This window comes from Callospermophilus lateralis, chromosome 7, assembly GCF_048772815.1.
Source record: "Callospermophilus lateralis isolate mCalLat2 chromosome 7, mCalLat2.hap1, whole genome shotgun sequence".
Taxonomy (NCBI): Eukaryota; Metazoa; Chordata; class Mammalia; order Rodentia; family Sciuridae; genus Callospermophilus; species Callospermophilus lateralis.
The window spans coordinates 2824225-2845714 of record NC_135311.1 but is presented as its reverse complement, the minus strand read 5'-3'; the positions used below and the strand labels follow the sequence as shown (position 1 = coordinate 2845714).

At 38.7% G+C, this 21490-nt stretch overlaps 2 protein-coding genes across 5 annotated transcripts in view; both read right to left on the bottom strand.

The window, feature by feature from the left end:
* Positions 1 to 1054, bottom strand: part of Setdb1 (SET domain bifurcated histone lysine methyltransferase 1) — a 44026-nt gene extending 42972 nt beyond the window's left edge. For 2 of the 4 annotated variants that reach the window (XM_076861796.1, XM_076861798.1), the window contains exon 1: positions 947 to 1052. The gene's annotated coding sequence lies outside the window, so the exon portion shown is untranslated. Of the gene's footprint in view, positions 1 to 350; positions 454 to 946 lie in introns of those variants that run through there. The other 2 variants (XM_076861799.1, XM_076861797.1) reach the window with 2 other exon arrangements.
* Positions 1055 to 7156: 6102 nt separating this feature from the next.
* Positions 7157 to 7330, bottom strand: Ctxnd2 (cortexin domain containing 2). The gene has a single exon (XM_076861271.1). The coding sequence runs from the start codon at positions 7322 to 7324 to the stop codon at positions 7157 to 7159; it is 168 nt and encodes a 55-aa protein (XP_076717386.1). The 5' UTR covers positions 7325 to 7330.
* Between the last annotated feature and the right edge of the window lie 14160 nt (positions 7331 to 21490).

Sequence of the window (21490 nt, the reverse complement as noted above, 5' to 3'; positions counted from 1 at the left end):
TATAATCCCAGCAGCTTCGAAGGCTGAGGCAGGAGGCTGGCGGGTTCAAAGCCACCCTGAGCAATTTAGCAAGACTAAAAGCAACCTAATGGAAAAAAAAAAAATTTTTTTTTAAACCTACCAGTCTCAAAAAAAAAAAAAAGGGGGGGTGGGACTGGGGATGTGGCTCAGTGGTTAAGTGCCCCTGGGTTCAATCCCTGGTACCAAACATAAATAAATACAAAAGAAAAAGAAAAATATTTCTGCAACTTAATGTGTTCCATTAATTTATTAATGAGATAAATGTTTACACGTTGTGCCTAATTTAAACAGCCCCTACCACCTGAGAAAGGGTTTGATCTACAACTCACTAATTCGGTGTTTTCTCCTTTATGCTTGTTTCTCTTACTTTGCTTCCACGCAGAAATTTCCTTTTTAAAAATCCTACCACGCTGAGGGGTCTAACTCCGTGAAGAAGGTGTGCTTAGCACGCGCAAGACCCTGGTTTGCATCCCCAACACTAAAAACAGTGTGTGTTTTGGGGGGTGCATTTCAGCGTTCAAAAGCTCACAGCAAAAAGGTTTTCCGAAGTAAACAGAGTAAAGCAACCTGGGAATGAGACGCGGCTACTGTCCACAGTCGGACATCACGCACATTCCCCCTAAGCGCCTCTCCACCAAAGGCTCCACAGACACTGCAGCCCGAGCCCCTGCGGCCCAGCGCCGGCTCCCAGCGCCTCGGCGCGACGCCCACCCGCACGACGCCCCTTCGGTGCGTCCCGCTCACCGCAGACCCAGCTCAGCCCCGCCCCCGCTCGCGCCTCAGCCAAGACCCTCGCCGGACCTCCGCCCACAGACAAAACATTAAGTCTCTGCTCCCTAGGTCCTCCCCACACCTCCCTGCTTCCAGCTACAAGAGCTTTTTCACCGACCGGACCCCAGACTCAAGACTCAGGGGGTAGACTCACGACTCAGGGGTCGGCCTCGACCCGAAAGAGAGAAACCGAAGGGAAAAGGGAGCGGGGGAGGGGAAGCAGCGTGAGGGTGGGAAGGGGAAGCAAAAGAAAGGCCCGGAAGCAAACGTCTAGGCCGTTCCGGTCACCGCGACGGTAGCCTAATGGGGTCAAATCCAAAGCTCCCGAGCACAGAAAATCAAAGCGATCACGCATGCGTTAAGGTAGGGCCTTACAGGCACTCGTAAGGATCCACCGGTGGGGCAAAGGAGGCGTGGCCAGGAGATTTTACAGAGCTCCGCCCCAACACTGGTGGCCTCAATACTGCGATTACTGTCTGACAACTTAGTTGGCATCTTAGGGTTTTTTCCTGTAAAGTTATTTTTACTAAGGAAGTTGTACAAATTATAAAGGATATCAAAGCAGCAAGATGTGGGCTGGGTGTAGCTCAGTGGTGCACCTCTCACCTAGCCTGCATGAGGCCCTGAGGTTGGATTTTGGATGCAGGGGGAAAAAAATTAAGATATACTTTAGAAAAACAAAACAATCTCTTCTCCTTCCTCATCACATATCATCTGGCTTCTTTGAAGCAAAATATCTTAGTTTTCCATGCTCATACGTTCAAATTCCTGTATAAACATTTTTGTTTTCATTTTTTAAAATATTTTTTTAGTTATAGATGAACACAATATCTTTATTTATTTATTTTTATGTGGTGCTGAGGATGGAACCCAGTGTCTGCCACTTGCAAGGCAAATGCTCTACCACTGAGCTACATCCCCAGCCCTTGTTTTCATTTAATGAGGACATTCCTAAAGCAAATAAAATAAACGAAACTTGACTTTTTGACAGCTGCATAGTATTTCACAGTATGGCTAAACCAAATTTGGATTTTTTCCAATTTTTAGTCACTTCAAACAATGTAAAAGTTGATATTAGCATTCAAAGTAATACTTTTATTTCTGTAAAACAGATTCCTGAAAATGAAACCTGAGTTTTTTTAATGCACTTTTTAAAATTTATAATAGAGTATGCTTTCAAATTACTTTTTCAAAACATAACAATCATTTCTCCCTCTAGCAAATCTTTGACAGTATCTCTTTCCCCACGCCCTTATTAGGCATGGATGTTGAGTATCTATTTTATTTTTGAGAATTTGAATCTGTGAAAGTAATATATAAGGAAAGACTAGATTGTGTTGTGTGCTTTAAAGCTGTTTTTTCTTTATGTCTAAAAATAGGTCTAAAAATATGTTTTTAGTTGTTGATGTACCTGTATCTGGTGCTGAGAATCAAACCCTGTGCCTCACACATGCTAGGCAAGTGCTCTACCACTGAGCCACAACCCCAGCCCTCTATGTCTATAAAATAAAATTCAATTTCCACAGTATAAAATCTGAGAGTTTTCATAGTTTACCTCCAATTTACTTCACTAACCATATTTCCCATCCCTCCCTTCACATTCCTAATGATGTTCCATTTCTCCAATATATTTACATATTTCACTTTTACTTTTCCAAACCCTTAGTTGTTGTGTGTCCGTTCCCTTTCTCTACCTATTAATTCTCTAAGATCCAAATCAAATATCTTCTCTGTGAAGTTTTCCTGGACCATCAATTTAAACTTTCACCTGCATTAGAATCATACCTAAAGGGCTTGTTCAAACAGGTTGCTGCCCCTATGTTCATTGCAGGAATGGATCTGAGCAGAGCTGAGAATGTTCATGTCTACATTTTCCCAGGGAGCTTCCCTACTATTGGTCCTGGGGCCAGAGTCTTAGAATCACTGTCCTAAACCATCACTCATTCCCTGCAAAATTAATTCCTGCCTCTGTGCTCTAATTACCTTAGTCCATTCCACTTGTAAGTTACCAGTGTACGTATATGTCGCCTCTGCTTGTTCATGAACAACTTTGAGATCTTGTCTAAATCATCTTTGTTTCCCCTGGCACCTGATATACGTGGTGTTCCATAATTTATGATGAATGAGGGAAAATCTTTCTCACTCTGGTTGAGTTATATTTCTATTTTATTCTTTCAGCTTTCCATGTGGGGGAATGAGGAATGGGGAATGTTAAAGGGAAACAGGATACTATTTTGGATCATCATATTCTACTTTCTTCATTTTCCTGAGAGGACTGAAAAGGTCAATTCTGTATAAACGAGTGGATGGACTCAAAGTGTCACCTAAGGCTTTGCTCCTTGATATGCATTCAGGGCACTAATTAAAAAATTGAAATCTCCCTAGGGTCAGTGACTCTCACAGGTAATCCCAGTGACTTGGGAAGCTGAGGTAAGAGAATTACAAGGTTGAGGCCAGCCTCAGCAAATTAGCAAGGCCCTCAGCAACTTGTTGAGACCCTGTCTCAAAAATAAAAAGAGCAGGGGATGTAGCCTAGTGGCAAAGTACCTGTAGGTTCAATCTTTAGTACCAAAAAAGAAAGAAAGAAAAGAAAATTGAAATGTCTGGTCCTACTCTAGACATACAGAATCAGAATTGTGTTTTACTTTTTTATATTATTTTTATTTACTGTTCAGTGTTGGGGATTGAACCCAGACCCTCATTCATCCTAGGTAAGCATTCTGTCATCGACCAGAATCTGAATTTTAATAAGATTCCCCAGGAAATTTATTCACAAAAATTCACCCTGTATGAAAGTCAGGTTTAAGTTGTATAATTTCTATTACAGTAGCATTTCATAGTTAGGAAGCCAAGTTCTGGCTTTTTGCTTTTAAAGTCTGAAGACTAAGTCTTATGAAAGGTAATTAAGCCTTGACATAAATGACACAGTATTAAATTTTGCAAATTGTTGTAGGGGATAGTTCTTTGCCATTGTTGATATAAAGTAATTCGTAACTGGTACCCCAATTGGAATACTCAAGTGTGCTCAACACATTTACTCCTATAATCCACTGAGTACATTGGAAAACCACAGCCCTTCTCTATTCAGTACTTGACTGTGAGAAATCATACCACAAGGCTCAAACAATGGAATGCTAAATAATCCTTTCCTACAGTCAGACTGAAGGGAAATTAGATCGTAATCCAAACGGAGCTGAGTGATCTCAGAATCAAAACAAAAGCAGTTTGGTGTGATTAAAAACCCAAAGGTTTGCAGGCACCTGGAAGGTTATGTAATCAAGCAAAGTGAGATAGGTGAGAGCTGTGGCCACTGGGAAGTAGGTATCTCACACAACAGTGGCACTTGCTGTTTAGCTCCCGCGAGTCTTCGTCCATGCAGTATGGCAGTATAGTGTCGTTCTGTCTTCCCATTTTCTCTCTCACTCTGTTGTTGTTGGTGGTGGTGGTGGTGGTGGTGCTGGGGAATGAGCCAGGTGTGTTTTACCGCTGAGCTACATCCCAATCTCTTTGTACTTTCTTTTGGGGGTTATCGGGGATTGAACTCAGGGGCACTCAACCACTGAACCACATCCCCAGCCCTGTTTTGTATTGTATTTAGAGACAGGGTCTGACCAGGTTGCTTAGCCCCTGACATTGAATTCGCGATCCTCCTGCCTCAGCCTTCTGAGCTGCGGGATTACAGGCCTGTACCACTGCACCCAGCCCTTTTTACTTTTTACTTTGAGAGAAAGGCTCACAAAATTGTTCATGACCTCACTAAATTGCTGAGGCAGGCCTCAAACTTGTGATCCTTCTGCCTCAGCCTCACCTGGCTTGACCTTCCCACATGGTTAAAACACATCTTTTGGGCCTGTGATAGACCCAACCTGATCTTTTCTTAAAACTGGGAGCCATCTCGCCACAAAGCCATGAAAAGATAATTTTGGCTTTACTATAAATCACTGCAAATTCTGAACCTGCTTGGAATGCCTGCCCGTGCCTTGAACTCACCCATGCCTGGCTCTCTGACCAGACAGCAGCCCTCTCTCAAACTTTAGTGAGGCCTCATCAATCTTGGCCTTCCCTGGCCAGACAACGACCCTCTCTGAGGCTCTAATGGTCCTCATAAATTTTGATGTTGGGGCCAGCAAAAAATGTAAACTACCATTAGTGCGATGCTCGTCAGAGTTCTATTATCTGTAACCCCCCTTTGTGTAACTTTCTGGACTATAAAACTGGGCTGCAGGAAAGCTGGGGTGCTGTCTTGTTCCCGCCGTTTTGGGAGGGAGAGGCAGCCCGGCCAGTTGAAATAATAAGCTTGCTTTAATTTGATTTTAATTGGAGTCAGTGGTCTTTTCTTGCGTCCTGGTCTAACATTTTGGAGTTCCCCAGCGAGATGACAGTGCCCGACCAGATCACAAGACCAGACTGCTGGAAATTCTGAAGCCAGCCTTCACTCCAGGGCTCTGGGCTGGAAAGCCACTCTAGGGGGTGCGCACCTTGAGACGTTCCAAGGCCTCGGAGTGAGCCTCGGTCCCCGGAGCACTGCAGTGAACTGCCGCCCTAAAACTATCAGCAAGCACCTGATTCACTTTTTTCTTATTCACTTATTCACTTTTTTCTTCCTTAGTTGAGAACTTTTATCTTTTTTACTTAAAGAAAGCATTTAGGGCTGAGGCTGTGGCTCAGTGGTAGAGCACTTGCCTAGCATGTGTGAAGCTATGGGTTTGATTCTCAGCACCACATAAAAATAAATAAATAAATAAAGTAAAGCTATTGTGTCCATTCTTAAAATAAGTAAGTCCTTATTTTTTTTAAAAAACTATGAATTGCTTATTTCTGAAATTTTTTATTTAATATTTTTGGACCATGTTTGATCACATGTAAACAAAACCACAGAAAGTGAAATCATGGATTGAGAGTGAGGGGACAATAGCTATTTCCAAGTATATGTGGGGGAATGGTTCCAGGACCCTTGTGGATACTAACATCCATGGATGTTCAAGTTCCTTATATAAAATTGAATAATATTTGCATATAATCTACACTCAACCTCGATGATCTATAATACCTAATTCAATGTAGGTGCTATGCAAATAGTTGTTATACTGAATTGTTTTAGGAATAATGCAAGAAAAAAAATCTGTATTTATTCAGTATGGACACAATTTTTTTCCTGAATATTTGTGATAAGCAGTTGGGTGAATCCAAGAATGTGGAATGCAGAGGACTGACTGCACCCTATTGCTGTTAAAGACAGGTCTAGCCTGGTCTCATTGGATAAATGCCTTCTCTGATTAATTTCTGGTCCAAGTCCCTGCATAAGCATAGATGATGCCCCACACTTAGATTCTAAAGTTATGGTTATCACTTCATATTCATATAATAGCTTTCTATTGCCTAGAATATTTGATCAGCATGGCTGGATATGAGGGCTTTAATTCTTCATTACTTGCTGGGCTAGAACCAGTCATCTTCAGACTAATATTTGTTAAACTTTGGTAAGCAGCCTAGATGCCCTTCTTTCTAGTGAATTCCTTTGTGGACTTCCCTAACAGTTGACCCATATCCCATTCTACCAGATTTTCTTAACTTCAGACTTTGGAGAGTAGGCAACAAGAAATTTTTGGCTGAGAGAGATTATGGGATTCAACCAAGGCAAACTGGTTCTCCTCTACCACAGAATTCTATCTACTTCAAAAGAGCAGCAAATTTTACAAAACCTCATACATTAAAAATGTCTTGTTATAATCTTCTCCTAAGACAATCAGTTCCTGTTTGTATAACTAAAGCAACCATTTGAGTCTGTTACTTGCAGGTGAGCTTCTACTTTTAGATGGGCCCTACAAAACATGATATTATGTTACATCATAAAATTATGGCCTACCGTCCCATCCCAAAGACTTTAATTCTAATTTTTTTCGGTACTGGGATTGAACCCAGGGTCACCTAGACACTGTGCCAAATCCCCCATTTTTAAAAAATTTTGAGCCAGGTTCTCACTAAGTTGCTTAGGGCCTCACTAAGTTCCTGAGGCTGGTCTTGAACTTGTGACCCTCCTGGTACAGCCTTCTCAAATCGCTGAGATTACAGGCATGTGCCATTGCATCCGGCCTAGGACATTAATGTCTAGACAACTAAAACCAATGTGTTCAACCTGTTTCTGTCCCACTTTAGTAACCATTTCCCTGAAGAGGAACAATATAAACTGACTTGTGTTTCATCTCTTTTTATTATTCTCAACTCATTCTCTATATCCATTGTGGAATGCAAGAGTGAGAAGGCCGAGAAATGGGGAGGTGAGATAATATAAGGTCTGGATCATAAAGGCTGTATAAAATATTTCAAATCTCTTGTAAGCGGGTGTCCCAGGTTTTATCATACTTCAGGTCAGAGGTGTTTCTGTGGTTGTGGAGCTTGCCTTGTACGGATTCTTCACCAACTTGGCACACCGAAAAATCATCACTATCAGAAATAGAAACAAAAGAACAACAAATGCAATGGCAAAGCCTTTGTCCACATCGACACTGCTAGACGGGTTTGCGTCTTCCATGGTCACACACACCTCTGCCCTGTTAGCCAGCAGCAGTTACCTCCTCAGGTACGACTCCAGATTTGTCATATTCCTAGGAAAAAAAAAAAAAAAAAAAAAAACTTGTTTTAACAAGTTATTAGTTTTTTTTTTTTTTTTTTTTTTTGTGTGTGTGTGTGTGTGTAACAATACTGCGTGGAGCCTGGTGCTGTGGCACGTTTGTAATCCCAGGGACTTGGGAGGCTGAGGAAAGTGGATTGAAAGTATTAAAAATAATAATAATACCAAAATGGGGTCAAGGGTTGCAAAAAATCATGAAGATCTATTTTAAAAGTGTCAAGTTACAGTGACACATTCCTATAATTCCAGCGACTTGGAGGATTACAAATTTGAGGCCAGCCTGTGCAACTCAGTGAGACCCTGTCTCAAAATAAAAATAAAAAGGGCTGGGAATGTAGCTCAATGGAGAGTGTCGCTGTGTTCAATTCCCAGTTACCTGCCCTCCAGGAAAAGCACTTATGGGCTGGGGATGTGTCTCAAGCAGTAGCATGCTCGCCTGGCATGCGTGCGGCCCGGGTTCGATTCTCAGCACCACATACAAACAAAGATGTTGTGTCTGCCGATAACTAAAAAATAAATATCAAAAATATTTAAAAAAAAAAAAAAGAAGCACTTATGATGGCACTGGGGTTGTGGCTTAGTGATAGAGTGCATGCCTAGCACGCGTGAGGCACTGGGTTTGAGCCTCAGCACCACATAAAAGTAAAATAAAGGTATTGTGTCCACCTACAACTAAAAAAAAAAATTTAAAAAAAGAAGCACTTATGAAATTGCTAAAGTTAATAATATAGATTCCAAAAGGCCAATAATGACTACTCCTATTTGCTCTGCCAGTCTGTTTCTTTGTTTTATTTTCTCCCCCGCAGTTCTGGGGATCGAACCCAGGGCCTTGTGCATGTTAAACTGTGGTGCAGGGGCTCCACCACTGAGCTATACACATCCTAGGCCCCGGCCCATTCTTTATGGGTACTGTGGTGGGGTGAAGGGTGGGAGTTGGTGGACATATGGTTGACTAGACCTCCTCTTTATAATATGTGAGAGAGATTATTTAAGAAAAAAAAAAGGTGGGGGAGACAAGAAACAGCAATAAGAACATCAAAAAAGATGTGGGAGAGTTCTGGTTCCTATTGTTGCGACTCTTGAGAATATACTCGATACTTACTGACCCTTGTCCTCACCTTGGGACTTGACCACAACTCTGTAGTAACAAGGAAGTTGCATTCAACACCTTTTACCTTGGGTTCTCATGGCCACCAGCTGAGCTCCTGCGCAGATGGAATGAATAGACATTGTAAATTTCTGATAAACAGATTAATTTAAAAAAAATAAAAGATGCTATTTTTTAACCAGATTTTCTTAAAAAACAACAACAAAAATATATGGGATGACAGAACAGATGTAAAAGGTTATTAAAATGGGTCTTCGTCTCAATTATGATTATGGTACAAAATTGAACAATACCTAGGTGGTATTTCATGCTTCAAAGAGAAACCTCCTAACAGGCATTGCAAAAAGCAAGTGGCTAAAGACCATTTTTTTATATCCTCAGCTTAATATTCTGCTTGAGGGTGTAAAAAGGATTGAAAGTGAAGAGGCAGCAAATTTATGTATTTGGAGAAAAATGTTGAAATGTTGGTATTTTCTACCTGTTCTTACTGCATTTATGAATCTTTCAGCAAGTTATGTATTAGCATACTTATCAAGTAGAGCTGTGAAAGCTACATTCAGAGAAATGTCACGCCTCCTCCATCATCCTTTTATTTCATTCCACCCAAGTACTATCCTTTCTACCCCATTCCTATTATCTTCATCCTGTAGGTAATAAATCTCCTCTATTTCTGGTTCATACTTCCTGTGTTCTTTTCACAAGTAAATCATTTTTTCATTTCTCCTTTTTTTCTTACACCAAAGATAGCATCTCCTAAATACATAGTCTTTTTTTTTAAGAGAGAGAGAGAGAAAAAAAATTTTTTAATATTTATTTTTTAGTTTTCGGTGGACACAGCATCTTTGTATGTGGTGCTGAGGATCTAACCCGGGCCGCACGCATGCCAGGCGAGCGGGCTACTGCTTGAGCCACATCCCCGGCCCACAGATAGATATTCTTGCATTTTTTTTTTTCACTTAGCAACTTAGCAAAATCCTGTTTCAAAAATTTAAAATTAAATAAAAAAGAGCTGGAGATGGAGTTCAGAGGTAAAGTGCCCTTGGGTTCAATCCCCAGTACCAGAAAAAAAATTCTGGGACTCTCTTCTAATCTGAAATAATGTTTATAGGTAACTTCTGCATTATTATTATTATTATCATCATCATTATTTTATATGTTTACTATCATTATCATTATTATTTTGTGGTACTAGGGATTGAACCCAGGGGCACTCTACCACTGAATTATAGTCCCAGTCTGTTTTATTTTTTATTTTGAGACAGGGTCTCACTAAATTGCTCAGGACCTCACTAAGTTGCTGAGACTGGCCTTGAATTTGTGATTCTCTTGCCTCAGGCTCCTGAGTTGCTGAGATTATAGGCATGTGATATCAAGCCCAACTTGCATTATTTTTCATTTTTACAACTATGGAGTATTCTTTTCTGTGGATAACCACTCTTATACACATATTTAATTACTTCCAATATTTTTTGCAACTATTAATAACTACTAATGCCAGGCATAGTGGCACACACCTGTAATCCCAGCAATTTGGGAGGCCGAGGCAGGAGGATTGTGAGTTTGAGATCAGCCTGAGCAAATTAATAATCCCTAAGCAACTTACTGAGATCCTGTCTAGAAATAAAAAATAAAAAGGACTGGGATGTGCTTCAGTGGTTAAGTACCCCTGGGTTCAATCAGTACCATAAATAAGTAAATGAACGAATTAATCTTTAAAAACTATTAGTAATGCTGCAGTAATAATGCAGCAATAATACTTGTGTGCAGCTATTTTCATAAAAAGGTGTATCATCAGGGTAAAACCCTACAAGTGCATTTGTTGAGACAAAATTTAAATGAATTTGTACTTATAGTAGTATAGCTAAATTTTCCTCCATAATGGTTGTATGATTTGCATTCCTGTAAAAAATTACTGAGCGTGCCTGCTTCCTCACAGCCTTGCCAACAGAATGTGTTGTCTCCAATAATTTATAATCTTTGATAATATAGATAAAACATTTTATACTGGTATAGTTTTGTCTTTCTTTTATCATGAATGATATTGAAGATCTTTTAATTAAATCTTTAATTTATATCTCTATTTTGTAGCAACTTGAAATGTAATTAATATACAATGAAATATAATGAAACCATACAATGTACACCCATCAAAAAGCATACAATGTACACCAATCAAAAAACCATTGGCATGTACATCAAAAGTGTACATGCCAATGGTTTTTTAGTGTATTTGCAGAACTGTGCAATAATCACAATATTCCACTTAACTGTCACCCTACATTACCCCCGGCTCTAAACAACCACTAATCAACTTTCTGTTTTACACACATACAGATATAGACACACACACACACACACACACACACACACACACACACACGTTTTGTGACTGGCTTTTTTTTTTTTTTTTTGGTACCAGGGATTGAACTCAGGGACACTCAATCACTGAGCCACATCCCCAGCCCTATTTTGTGTTTTATTTAGAGACAGGGTCTCACTGAGTTGCTTAGTGCCTTGCCATTGCTGAAACTGGCTTTGAACTCCAGAACCTCCTGTCTCAGCCTCCTGAGCTGCTGGAATTACAGGCGTGCACCACCATGCCCTGCATGACCGGTGTGACTGGATTTTTTTGCTTAACAAGATGTTTTTATGATTTATCCAGGTTGTAGCATGTATTGGTACTTGTTTTCTTTATGTGGCTGAATACTATTTCATTGTAAGGATATATACCATATTTTGTTGTTGATTCATCCGTTTATGGACATTTGGGTTGTTTCTAAATTTTGGCTATTATGAATAACATTGCTAAAAACATGAAGTTTTGTGTGGCTATGTTTTCATTTATCTTGGGTATATACTTAGGAGTGGAATTATATATTTAATCATCTGAAGAACTACCAGATGATACTTCACACACATAGAAGGGCTAGAATTAAAAGTCAGGTAATAAGTGTTGGTGAGGATGTGGAGAACTTGGAACCCTCCAACACTCCTGGTTGGAATAAAATGGTGCAGCCACTTTGGAAAACAGTCTGGTAGCTCCTCAAATGATTAAGCATAGAGTTATCACTTGCATATGTCTGTCTCTCTCACTGTCTTTCTCTTTTTTTCTTTCTTTTTGAGAACACGGGGATTGAACCCCAGGGGACTTGACCACTGAGCCAAATTCCCAGTCCTATTTAAAAAAAAATTTTTTTAGTTATAGATAGACACAATACCTTCATTTTATTTATTTATTTTTATGTGGTGCTGAGGATTGAACCCAGTGACTTACACATGCTAGGTGAACACTCTACCACTAAGCTACAATCCCAGCCCCCCGAGCCCTGTTTTGTATTTTATGTACTGAGTTGCTTAGCACCTTGCTGTTGCTGAGGCTGACTTTGAATTTGAGATCAGCCTCCCAAGCCACTGGGATTACAGGTGTGTGCCACTGTGCCCAATCTCTCTCACTCTCTTTATGTTTTACACCAAGAATTAAAAAAACAAATTGCCCAATGACTTGCAAAATTTTCCTCTTATCCTGTAGATTTTCTTTTAACTTTCTTGACATTGTCCTTTGAATCACAAAAGTGCTTAACTATTTTTTTCTTTGGTTACTTGTACTTTTGGTGTCATATCTAAGAACCCATTGCCAAATCCAAGATCACAATGATTTATCCCTATTTTTCCTCTTAAGAACTTTACAGCTTTGACTCTTATGTTAAGATCTTTAACCCATTTTGAGTTCATTTTTGCATATGGTGTAAGGTTAAGGCCCAACTTCATTCTTTTACATGTGGATATTAGTTTTCCTGGTATGATTTGATGAAAAGAATATATTTTTTTGCCATTGAATGTTTTCAAAATTCTGGTTGAAAAATCATATGATCAGAGAAACATATTCATTTCTGGACTTTCAATTCTATTTCATTGATTTATCTATCTACATATGTATATTTTATGCCAATATTACACTGTCTTGATAACTGTATGTTTATTTGTTAATTGAAAAGTGTGAGCACTCCAACTTCTTGTATTTAAGATTGTTTGGTTACTCAGGGTCTCTCAAGTTTCCATACAAATTTTATTTTAGTTTGTTAAAAAGTTTTTAAATTTTTTGGCTGTACTGGGGATTGAACTCTACTACTGAGCTATACCCCCAACCCTTTTTATTTTTCATTTTCAGACAGGGGCTAGCTAAATTGCCCAGACTGCCTTGAACCTGGAATCCTCCTGCTTTAGCCTTTCAAGTTGCTGGGATTACAGATGTTCTCTATTGTGCCAGGTTCCATATGAATTTTAGAGCCATCTTGTCAATTTTCACAAGGAAGCCACTGGGATTCTGGTTACAGATTGCACTGACAATTTGAAGAGTATTGCCATCTTAATGATACTGTCTTCTGATTCATGAACATGGGGATGACTTTTCATTTCTTTAAATCTTTTCAATCTAACAATATTTTATAGATTTCAGAGAATTTTGCACTTATATTGGCTATTTTTATTCCTTATTATTTTATTATTTTTTATGTTATGCTATTTATTTATTTTACATTTGTTTTTGTAATACTGGGGATTGAATATTCATGGTAGGCAAGTGCTCTACCACTGAGCTACACACTGGACCTATTTTATTTTGGGGTGTGTGTGTGTGTATGTGTGTTACTGGGGATTGGACCTATGTACTCTACCACTGAACTACAGCCACCCCTGCCCCAGCCTTATTTTATTTTTTATTTTGAGATAGGGTCTTGCTAAATTGACCAGGCTGGCCTTAAATGTGAGATCCTCCTACCTCAGTCTTTCCAATCATTGGGATTATGGGCATGTGCTACCTATGTTAGTTTAAGTGAAATTATTTTGCCAGGCACAGTTGTGCATGCCTGAAATCCAGCTATTTTGGAGGTTGAGACAGGAGGATCACAAGTTTGAGACCAGTCTGGGCCATTTAGTGGGACCCTGTCTCAAAAAGGGGCTGGGAATGTAACTCAGTGATAGAGCACCCCTGGATTCAATCCCCAGTGTTGGATAAAAAAAGGAAAAAAGGGAATTGTTTTCTTTTTTTTTTTTGATATTTATTTTTTAGGTGTAGATGAACACAATACAATGCCTTTATTTTTATGTGGTGCTGAGGATGGAACCCAGGTCTGCCCGAGCTAGGCGAGCGCTCTACTGCTGAGCCACAATCCCAGCCCAAGGAACTGTTTTCTTAATAATTTTTTTGAGACAGGGTCTCGTTGTGTTGCCCACACTTGTCTTAAACTCATACACTTAAGGGATTCTCCTGCTTCAGTCTACCAAGTAGCTGAAAGTACAGGTGCACATCACCCCAATGGCTAATAGTACCTTTCAAAAAATTTTTTCTTGTAGTTGTAGGTGAACAGCATGTCTTTATTTCATTTGTTTATTTTCATGTGGTGCTAAGGATTGAACCCAGTGCCTCACATGTGCTCAGCAAGTGCTCTGCCACTGAGCCACAGTCCCAGACCCTAATATTCATATCTTTTATGTAAATCATTTGTTCATGTCTTTTGTCCTTTTTTCTAGCCTCATTCTTTCTTTTTTTTTTTTTTTAGAATTTTTAATATTTATTTTTTAGTTATCGGCGGACACAACATCTGTTTGTATGTGGTGCTGAGGATCGAACCCAGGGCCACATGCATGCCAGGCGAGCACGCTACCGCTTGAGCCACATCCCAGCCCTCCAGCCTCATTCTTTACATGTTGTTTATGCAGGAAGAATGTTAGTCCTGCAGATGTGACATATATTACAATATTAAAATGTGACATATATTGCAAATATTTTCTCCTGGCTTTTCAATTGTCTTTTCTTTTTATTTGTGGTGGCTTTTTTTTTTTTTCTTTTGCCATACAAGGTTTTTTTTTTTTTTTTAATCAGTGATATTTATCAATTTTCTTTTATTATCTCTGAATTTTGAGTCATTATTACAAAAATTTCCCCTCATCCAGATTATAGAATTCACCCGTGTTCTTTTCTACTGTTTATCTGGCTCCTTTTTCTTTTTTTTCTTGATCCCCTTGGAGTTCATTTTAGTATATGGTGTCAGAAATGAAGATCCTCAGTAATTTAATGAGAACTTGTCTCAACAAAACCAACGAAACAAAAAATGGGCTCAGATGTAGCTCAGTGCTTGTGGTTAAGCCCCCAGTACCACACATACACACATACACACATACAAAAGAGCTGTGGTCATTACCGACAGAAGCACAGCTTGCCAGAGAACTGCAATGAAAATGGTCTTAAGACTTAGGATGAGAGAAAACTGGTCTGGAGCTCCTCCTGTTGGCTAGAAAATGTGGGAAGACTGGTAGACAGTCGTGCAACTTTCAAAGTATGTTTATTATTTCCATACATATGACATTATACCTGTGTCTTGCCCTTTTTGCGGTGCTCTTTCAGAGCAAGGCCATATGCTTTTTTGTGTTCCAAATTACAATGGTTTCTCACTCTAATTTCCTTTCAGGCCTGTTTCCAAAATATCTCTTAAATCAATTCTGTTCTCTTCATTCCTACTACTAATCTAGACTACCAATGCCAGACTCCTATAAATTCCCTCTGATTTCTTAAAAACACTCTTATTCCCTTCTGAACCACAAAGTGGTCTTTGATAAATGTAAATTGATCAGGTCTCTGATTAAAATCCTCCAGCAACTTCCCTTGTCTTGGACCTTCTTAATGGGGCTACCTTTGGTCTAAGCTTGTTTTTTTTTGCCACTTTCTGCCCCTTATAATTTTTGATCTTGGAATATTGGACTTCTCATAGTTTCATGAATTTTGCGTGAAACACCTCTTGTCCAAATCTTTCCCACTAACACTCGCTGCATTTTTATCCTCCCTCTGTATTCACCTTTTAGGTCTAAGCTTAAGTATTAATTTACCAGGGCAATTTTCTTCAATCTATTATAGTTACCTTAGTGTCTATATTCACTGATAGAATAGTAATCCTAAGTGAGATTATGGGCCATATCTAATTTGTTTCTTATGCTAAAAGTCTAGGTTATATTATATGCTCAATAAATTTCTGTTTAATGAATGAGTGTTGCACTGTATCTTACTAAAGTGGATGTGTAAAAATTTCTGTTGAAGGAATTTTTGTGAATGAATAAATGACTTTGAGATACAGCATTGAATGAAGACAGAAGAAGACTACTGGTGATCTACTGGAAATAATGTCAGCAGAACAGTGAAGAAGGAATCCAAACTTCAGTGAATAGAGTGGAAATGGCAGTGAGGAAGACACTAAGACTTTAAATAATTAATGAGACATTGAACTAGGAAAGAAAGAAGAGAAGTAAAATAGCAGCTGAAAGCCTATTGCAGAATCAAGTGAGGGATTTCTTTTCAAAGGTGGAATAGAAGGGTATCAGGTAGAATGGGTGCTTTTAATTGTAAGTGACAGAAAAGTCTCATCAAGTGAGGTTTTTAAAATACATGGGTTAGAGGTATAACTCAGTGATAGAGCACATGTTTAACATGTATAAGAACCTGAGTTCAATCCCCAACACCAGAAAACAAAACAAAACCACCATGCAACTTATTGATTCGTGAGGCTAAAAGTCTAGAGCAAAACTAACTTTAGAAATGGTTGGACTCCAAGTCCAGGTGTCACTGGGTTATATCTTTACATGTTGATTGCTTTTTCTGCCCTGCCTTTATTCTGTGTTTTTACTCCCAGAATGGCTTCCCTTATGGTTTCCGGAATGGGTCCTGGAAATCCAGACTTCACATACACCCCCCCATACAACATCTCTCCTTCCTCCACTCCAAAAGGACAAAGAACGTTTTTATATCAGACAGGATTCTTGTCTATCAGCAACAGAAATGGAGTCTCTCTTACTTAAACAGAAAAGATATTAATTGGAAAGAGATCATTCAGCCCCTAGAAGGAGAACTAGTTTTACAAAAAATCAGAAATCACCAAGCCGGCTGATATGATACACAATTGTGACCTCAGCTACTTGTGAAGCTGAGGCAGGAGGATTACAAGGCCAAACAATTTAGAGAGACTCTGTCTCAAAACAAAAAAATAAAATGGAAGAATGCCCCAGTACCACAAAACAAACAAACAAATTTAAAAAAATGAAAAACAGAAACTAACAGAAGCCAGCCATCAGAAATCATAGCCAAGGTCAGTGCAGGAAAAGTCTGGTCAGGACAATGCTGGCACTAGACACGGCTATGGCCACCATCAAACATTGCTGTTGCCGAGTATCTTGCTGCTGTCATTGGATACTGCTGCCTCTGCCATGCCTGAATTATAAATTGTGTCATCTTTGTGTCACTCAATATTCTAGTCCCTGGCTGGAGCATCCAACTGGTCACAGCCGAGTCACGCACCAGCACCTCAGCTGCCAGGGGGTGGAAGAGGGAATATTTGGTTTCTCCAGACTTCTAGAGTGGGAAGGAGATTCTGTCTCGCATGGATTCATATGTAGGAAGATATCCCCAAAGGAGGGAATTTTGGATGTTGGGCAAACAAAAAATGACAAACATCCACTTTTTTGATCTTGGCCCCAGTCCAACTAAGTGCTCTTTTTTAAAAAGACTCATCTATAAGGGAAAGGTTGAAAATAAAAGGGAAAGAAAAAGGTATACAAGGTAAATGCTAACCAAAAGAAAACTGAGGAGCTATTTTTAATATCAGACAAAATGGAACTTAAGGTAAAAAGTATCATTAGGGATAGAGGATTGATAAATACTGATAAAGGATTCAAGTCAGCATCGATAAAATAGCTGTGGGCTGGGATTTAGCTCAGTTGGTAGAGTGCTTGCGCTTGCCTCGAGTGCACAAGGCCTTGGGTTCAATCCCCAGCACCACCAAAAAACAAACAAACAAAAAAAAATAGTTTAACAATAAACAAAAAGCAGCAGAATTATAGGAAAACACTGATAAAAAATCACCATTACAGGGGCTGGGGATGTGGCTCAAGCGGTAGCGTGCTTGCCTGGCATGCGTGCGGCCCAGGTTCGATCCTCAGCACCACATACAAAGATGTTGTGTCCGCCAATAACTAAAAAATAAATATTAAAATTCTCTCTCTTTTTAAAATAAATAAATAAATAAATAAATAAATAAGTTGTATTAAAAAAAAAAAAAAAAAACAAGAACCAAGCAGGAAGCATTCCACTATCTGATTTCAAAATATACCACAAAGGTGAAGTAATTAAGACAGCGCAGTTTTGGCATGGAAAGACACATAAACCATTGGAACAAAGCAGAGCTAGAAGTAGATTCACATGTCAACAGCCAACAGTTTTTTGTTTTTTGTTTTGTATTAGGGATTTAACCTGGGGCCATTCACCATTGAGCTACATCCCCAGCCCTTTTTTTTTAAAGTTTGAGACAGAGTTACTTAGTACTCTACTGAGTTGCTGAGGCTGGCTTTGAACTTGTGATCCTCTTGTCTCAGTCTCCTGAGCTGCAACTGATTTTAAAAAAAATTTTTTAATATTTATTTTTTAGTTTTTGGCGGACACAACATCTTTGTATGTGGTGCTGAGGATCGAACCCGGGCCACACGCATGCCAGGCAAGCGCGCTACCGCTTGAGCCACATCCCTAGCCCTGCAACTGATTTTTGACAAAGGTGCTAAGAACATGCCTTGGAGAAAGGACAGTCTTCTCCATAAATGGTGTTGGGAAAATTGGATATCTACATGCAGAAGAGTAAGACTAGACCCTTATTTTCTTACCAGTTATAAAAATCAACTCAAAATGGATTAAAGATTTAAATGTGATACTTGAAACTATGAAACTGCTAGTAGGAAACATAATGGAAACATTTCTGAACATTGGAATAGACAAGGACTTTTAAACAAAACCCCCAAATCACAGGAAACAAAAGCAAAAATAGATAATGGAGATGAGATTACATCAAACTAAAAAGCTTCTGCTCAGCAAAGGAAACAATCAACAAAGTGAACAGACAACCTACAGAATGGGAGAAAATATTTGCAAACTATACATCTGACAAGAGGTTAATATACATAATGAAGAAGGCATTCCAAAAACTAAATAGCAAAAAATTAAAAAAAAAAATTTATAAATGGGCAAAAGACCTAAATAGACATTTCTCAAAAGAAGACATACTAATGGCCAACAAGTATATGGAAAAAAATGCTCAACAATACTAATCATCTGGGAAATGCAAATCAAAAGCACAATGAAGAATGAGGTATCTATCACCTCACTGCAGTAACAATGGTCCTATCATAAGCAATAGAAGCAGCTAGCCAGGTTCAGTGGTACACAACTGTAATCCTAACAAATCAGGACTCAAAGGCAGGAGGACTGCAAGTTCAAGGCCAGCCAAAGCAACTTAGTAAGACCCTGTCTCAAAGTAAAAGACAAAAAGGACTGAGGATATAGCTCGGTGATAAAGCACTCTTTGGTTCAATCACCAGTACTCATTCCCAGGGAAAATGTTTAGCACATAATGAATAGTCTTGAGTTTCCATGGGCCTCATATTTCATATGGAATAGCACATTATATTTTATTTTTTTGCAGTATTGGTAATTGAACCCATTCTATGCAAATACTCTACCAATGAGCAACACTCCCAGTTTTTTATTTTTATTTTTTTAATTTTGAGACAGTGTCTCACTGAATTACTGAGGCTGGCCTCAAATTTGAGGCTGAGGGTTAGGATTGTGGCTCAGTGGTAGAACGTTTGTTTAGCATGTGTGAGCACTCAGTTTTATCCTCAGCACCATGTTAAAAGGAAAAAAAAAAACCAAACAAAATAAAGTTATTGTGTCTATTTACAATTGAAAATATTTTTAAAAATTTAAGGCTGGCCTCAAATTTGCTATCCTACTGCCTCAGCCTCTCAAGTAGCTGGGATTAGAACTGTGTCCCTCCATTCCCTACCTGTGGACACTGAATTATAAAAGGGATAGGGGTACACTAGAAAATCCTCAGTGGAAAAAAAAACAAAGCAATAGAAATACCATGTCCTCTGAGAAATTATTAAAGAATCATCAATAAGTCCTTGATAGTTATATTTAAATTACTGAAAATCTTGAGACTTGAAATTTAGGGTAATGAATTGAAATTTTATTCTTTCCGACACAGCGGAACCATTGAAGATTTTTGAGCAGATAAAACACTTTGAGAAGAGAGGCCATAATTGTTGTGTATCGTACTAACTGTAAGCTCTAGGAGTCTGTTCTGTTCATGGTATAGCTTCAGTGTGTAGGGAAAGGCTGGCACTCTGTGGATATTTAATTCACACACATGAGTGAATTAATATTCATATCAGGGGGCTGGGGATGTGGCTCAAGCAGTAGCGCGCTTGCCTGGCATGCGTGCGGCCCCGGGTTCGATCCTCAGTACCACATACAAACAAAGATGTTGTGTCTGCCGAAAAACTAAAAAATAAATATTAAAAAAATATATATATATATTCATATCAGTACTTGGCATGTTGTGTGTGTGCGATTCATGCTTGTTGAATGAAGGAAAATAAATTATCAAAGCCGTACTTTAGGAAGATAACTGTCAAGAGTGCGTAAAAGGTACTGGAAATATAAAATAGCACAACAGGGGAAAACAACAGGTAGGCATTGTAGCAGTGTCAAGAGGAAACAAAGGTTAGGGGACCAGATAACAGAAAGGAGGCATGGATATGGATACGAGGTTGTGAAAAGATTTGCAATCACTTAGGAATTAAATGGACATATATTGGGAAGACAGAAGTGCTAAAGAAATACTGGGACTTGAATTTGGAAACCTGAAAGAAAAATTTTGACATTCATAGAATTATTTATTTTAAGGATAGCAGATATTTTAATATACCACAGTGAATTCTGTTTTGGGAGAATAGGTTAATTTAAAGGTACTGACAAAACATGCTCAGAAAGGCAGAAATGCAGGACTGAAATTTAGGAGGAAAAACAAGATCTTTGAAATTGAGAGTCACCCAACTACAGGATAATTGAAATCATAGTAGATAAGAAGATCAAAGGAAAATTAGCGACAATAAAATATCTGCATTTACGGTGGAGGAAAGAGGTCAAAAAGCCACAGATGGAGTAGTTACAAGTAGGAGAGACTGGAGCTTGTAGGGTTGAGGAATTGAAACCATAAGAGAATTTGAAGGAGAGGGTTTGCTGATAGCGATAATGCTCCCAGGAGATTGAAAACATTCAATATCTGGAAGTTGGAAAGCATCAAGTCACCTTTGGTTTGGTTCTTTTTCTCTTTATCTAATTAAATCTGAATTTCTGAACCTTGAATCAAAGGTCCTGAACTGATTCAGACTTTTCACTCATAGCTGACAAATTCCAACAGGCTACTTTTGCTCCAATTAGGATCAGAACTTTCCCCCCTCTCCCTCCAAAAGTAAAAATGCATTTTTACTGGGGCTGTGGCAGGTGGGAAGAGAATAAAAAAAGATAATGTTGTTTTGTCCTAAATATACCATGTATAATCTTGGCTCTTTTCATATGCATGGATCCAGGTTTTATGGAACCTAAGTTTATAAATCTCTCTTTAAGAAAAACAGCACAAGATTTTGAATACAAAATTTGGTAAACAATTTTTGTATTTATTATTATTATTATTATTTTGGGATAGGGGATTGAACCAAGGAGAGCTTTACCACTGAGCTACTTCCCTACTCCTTTTTTAAAAAAATATTTTGTGTTTTTTTTTTTAATTGCAGCTGGACACAATACCTTTATTTCTTTTATGTGGTGCTGAGGATAGAACCCAAGGCCTCATACATTCTAGGTGAGTGATCTACTGCTAGTACTTTTTTATTTTTTATTTCGAGACAGGGTCTTGCTAAATCGCTGAGGCTAGCCTTGACCTTGTGATCCTCCTGCTCAAGCTCCTGAGCAGAGAGTACAGGCATGTGCCACTACTCCTGGCTAACCAATTTTTTTGAATGGAAAAAGTTACAACAAATTATTGGAGGCTTGGATATTTAGTTTCTTTTCTTTGAGATTTCTT

Coding starts and splice junctions, on each gene's coding strand:
- Ctxnd2 (XM_076861271.1), bottom strand. CDS start 7,324: ATGGAAGACGCAAACCCGTCTAGCAGTGTCGATGTGGACAAAGGCTTT.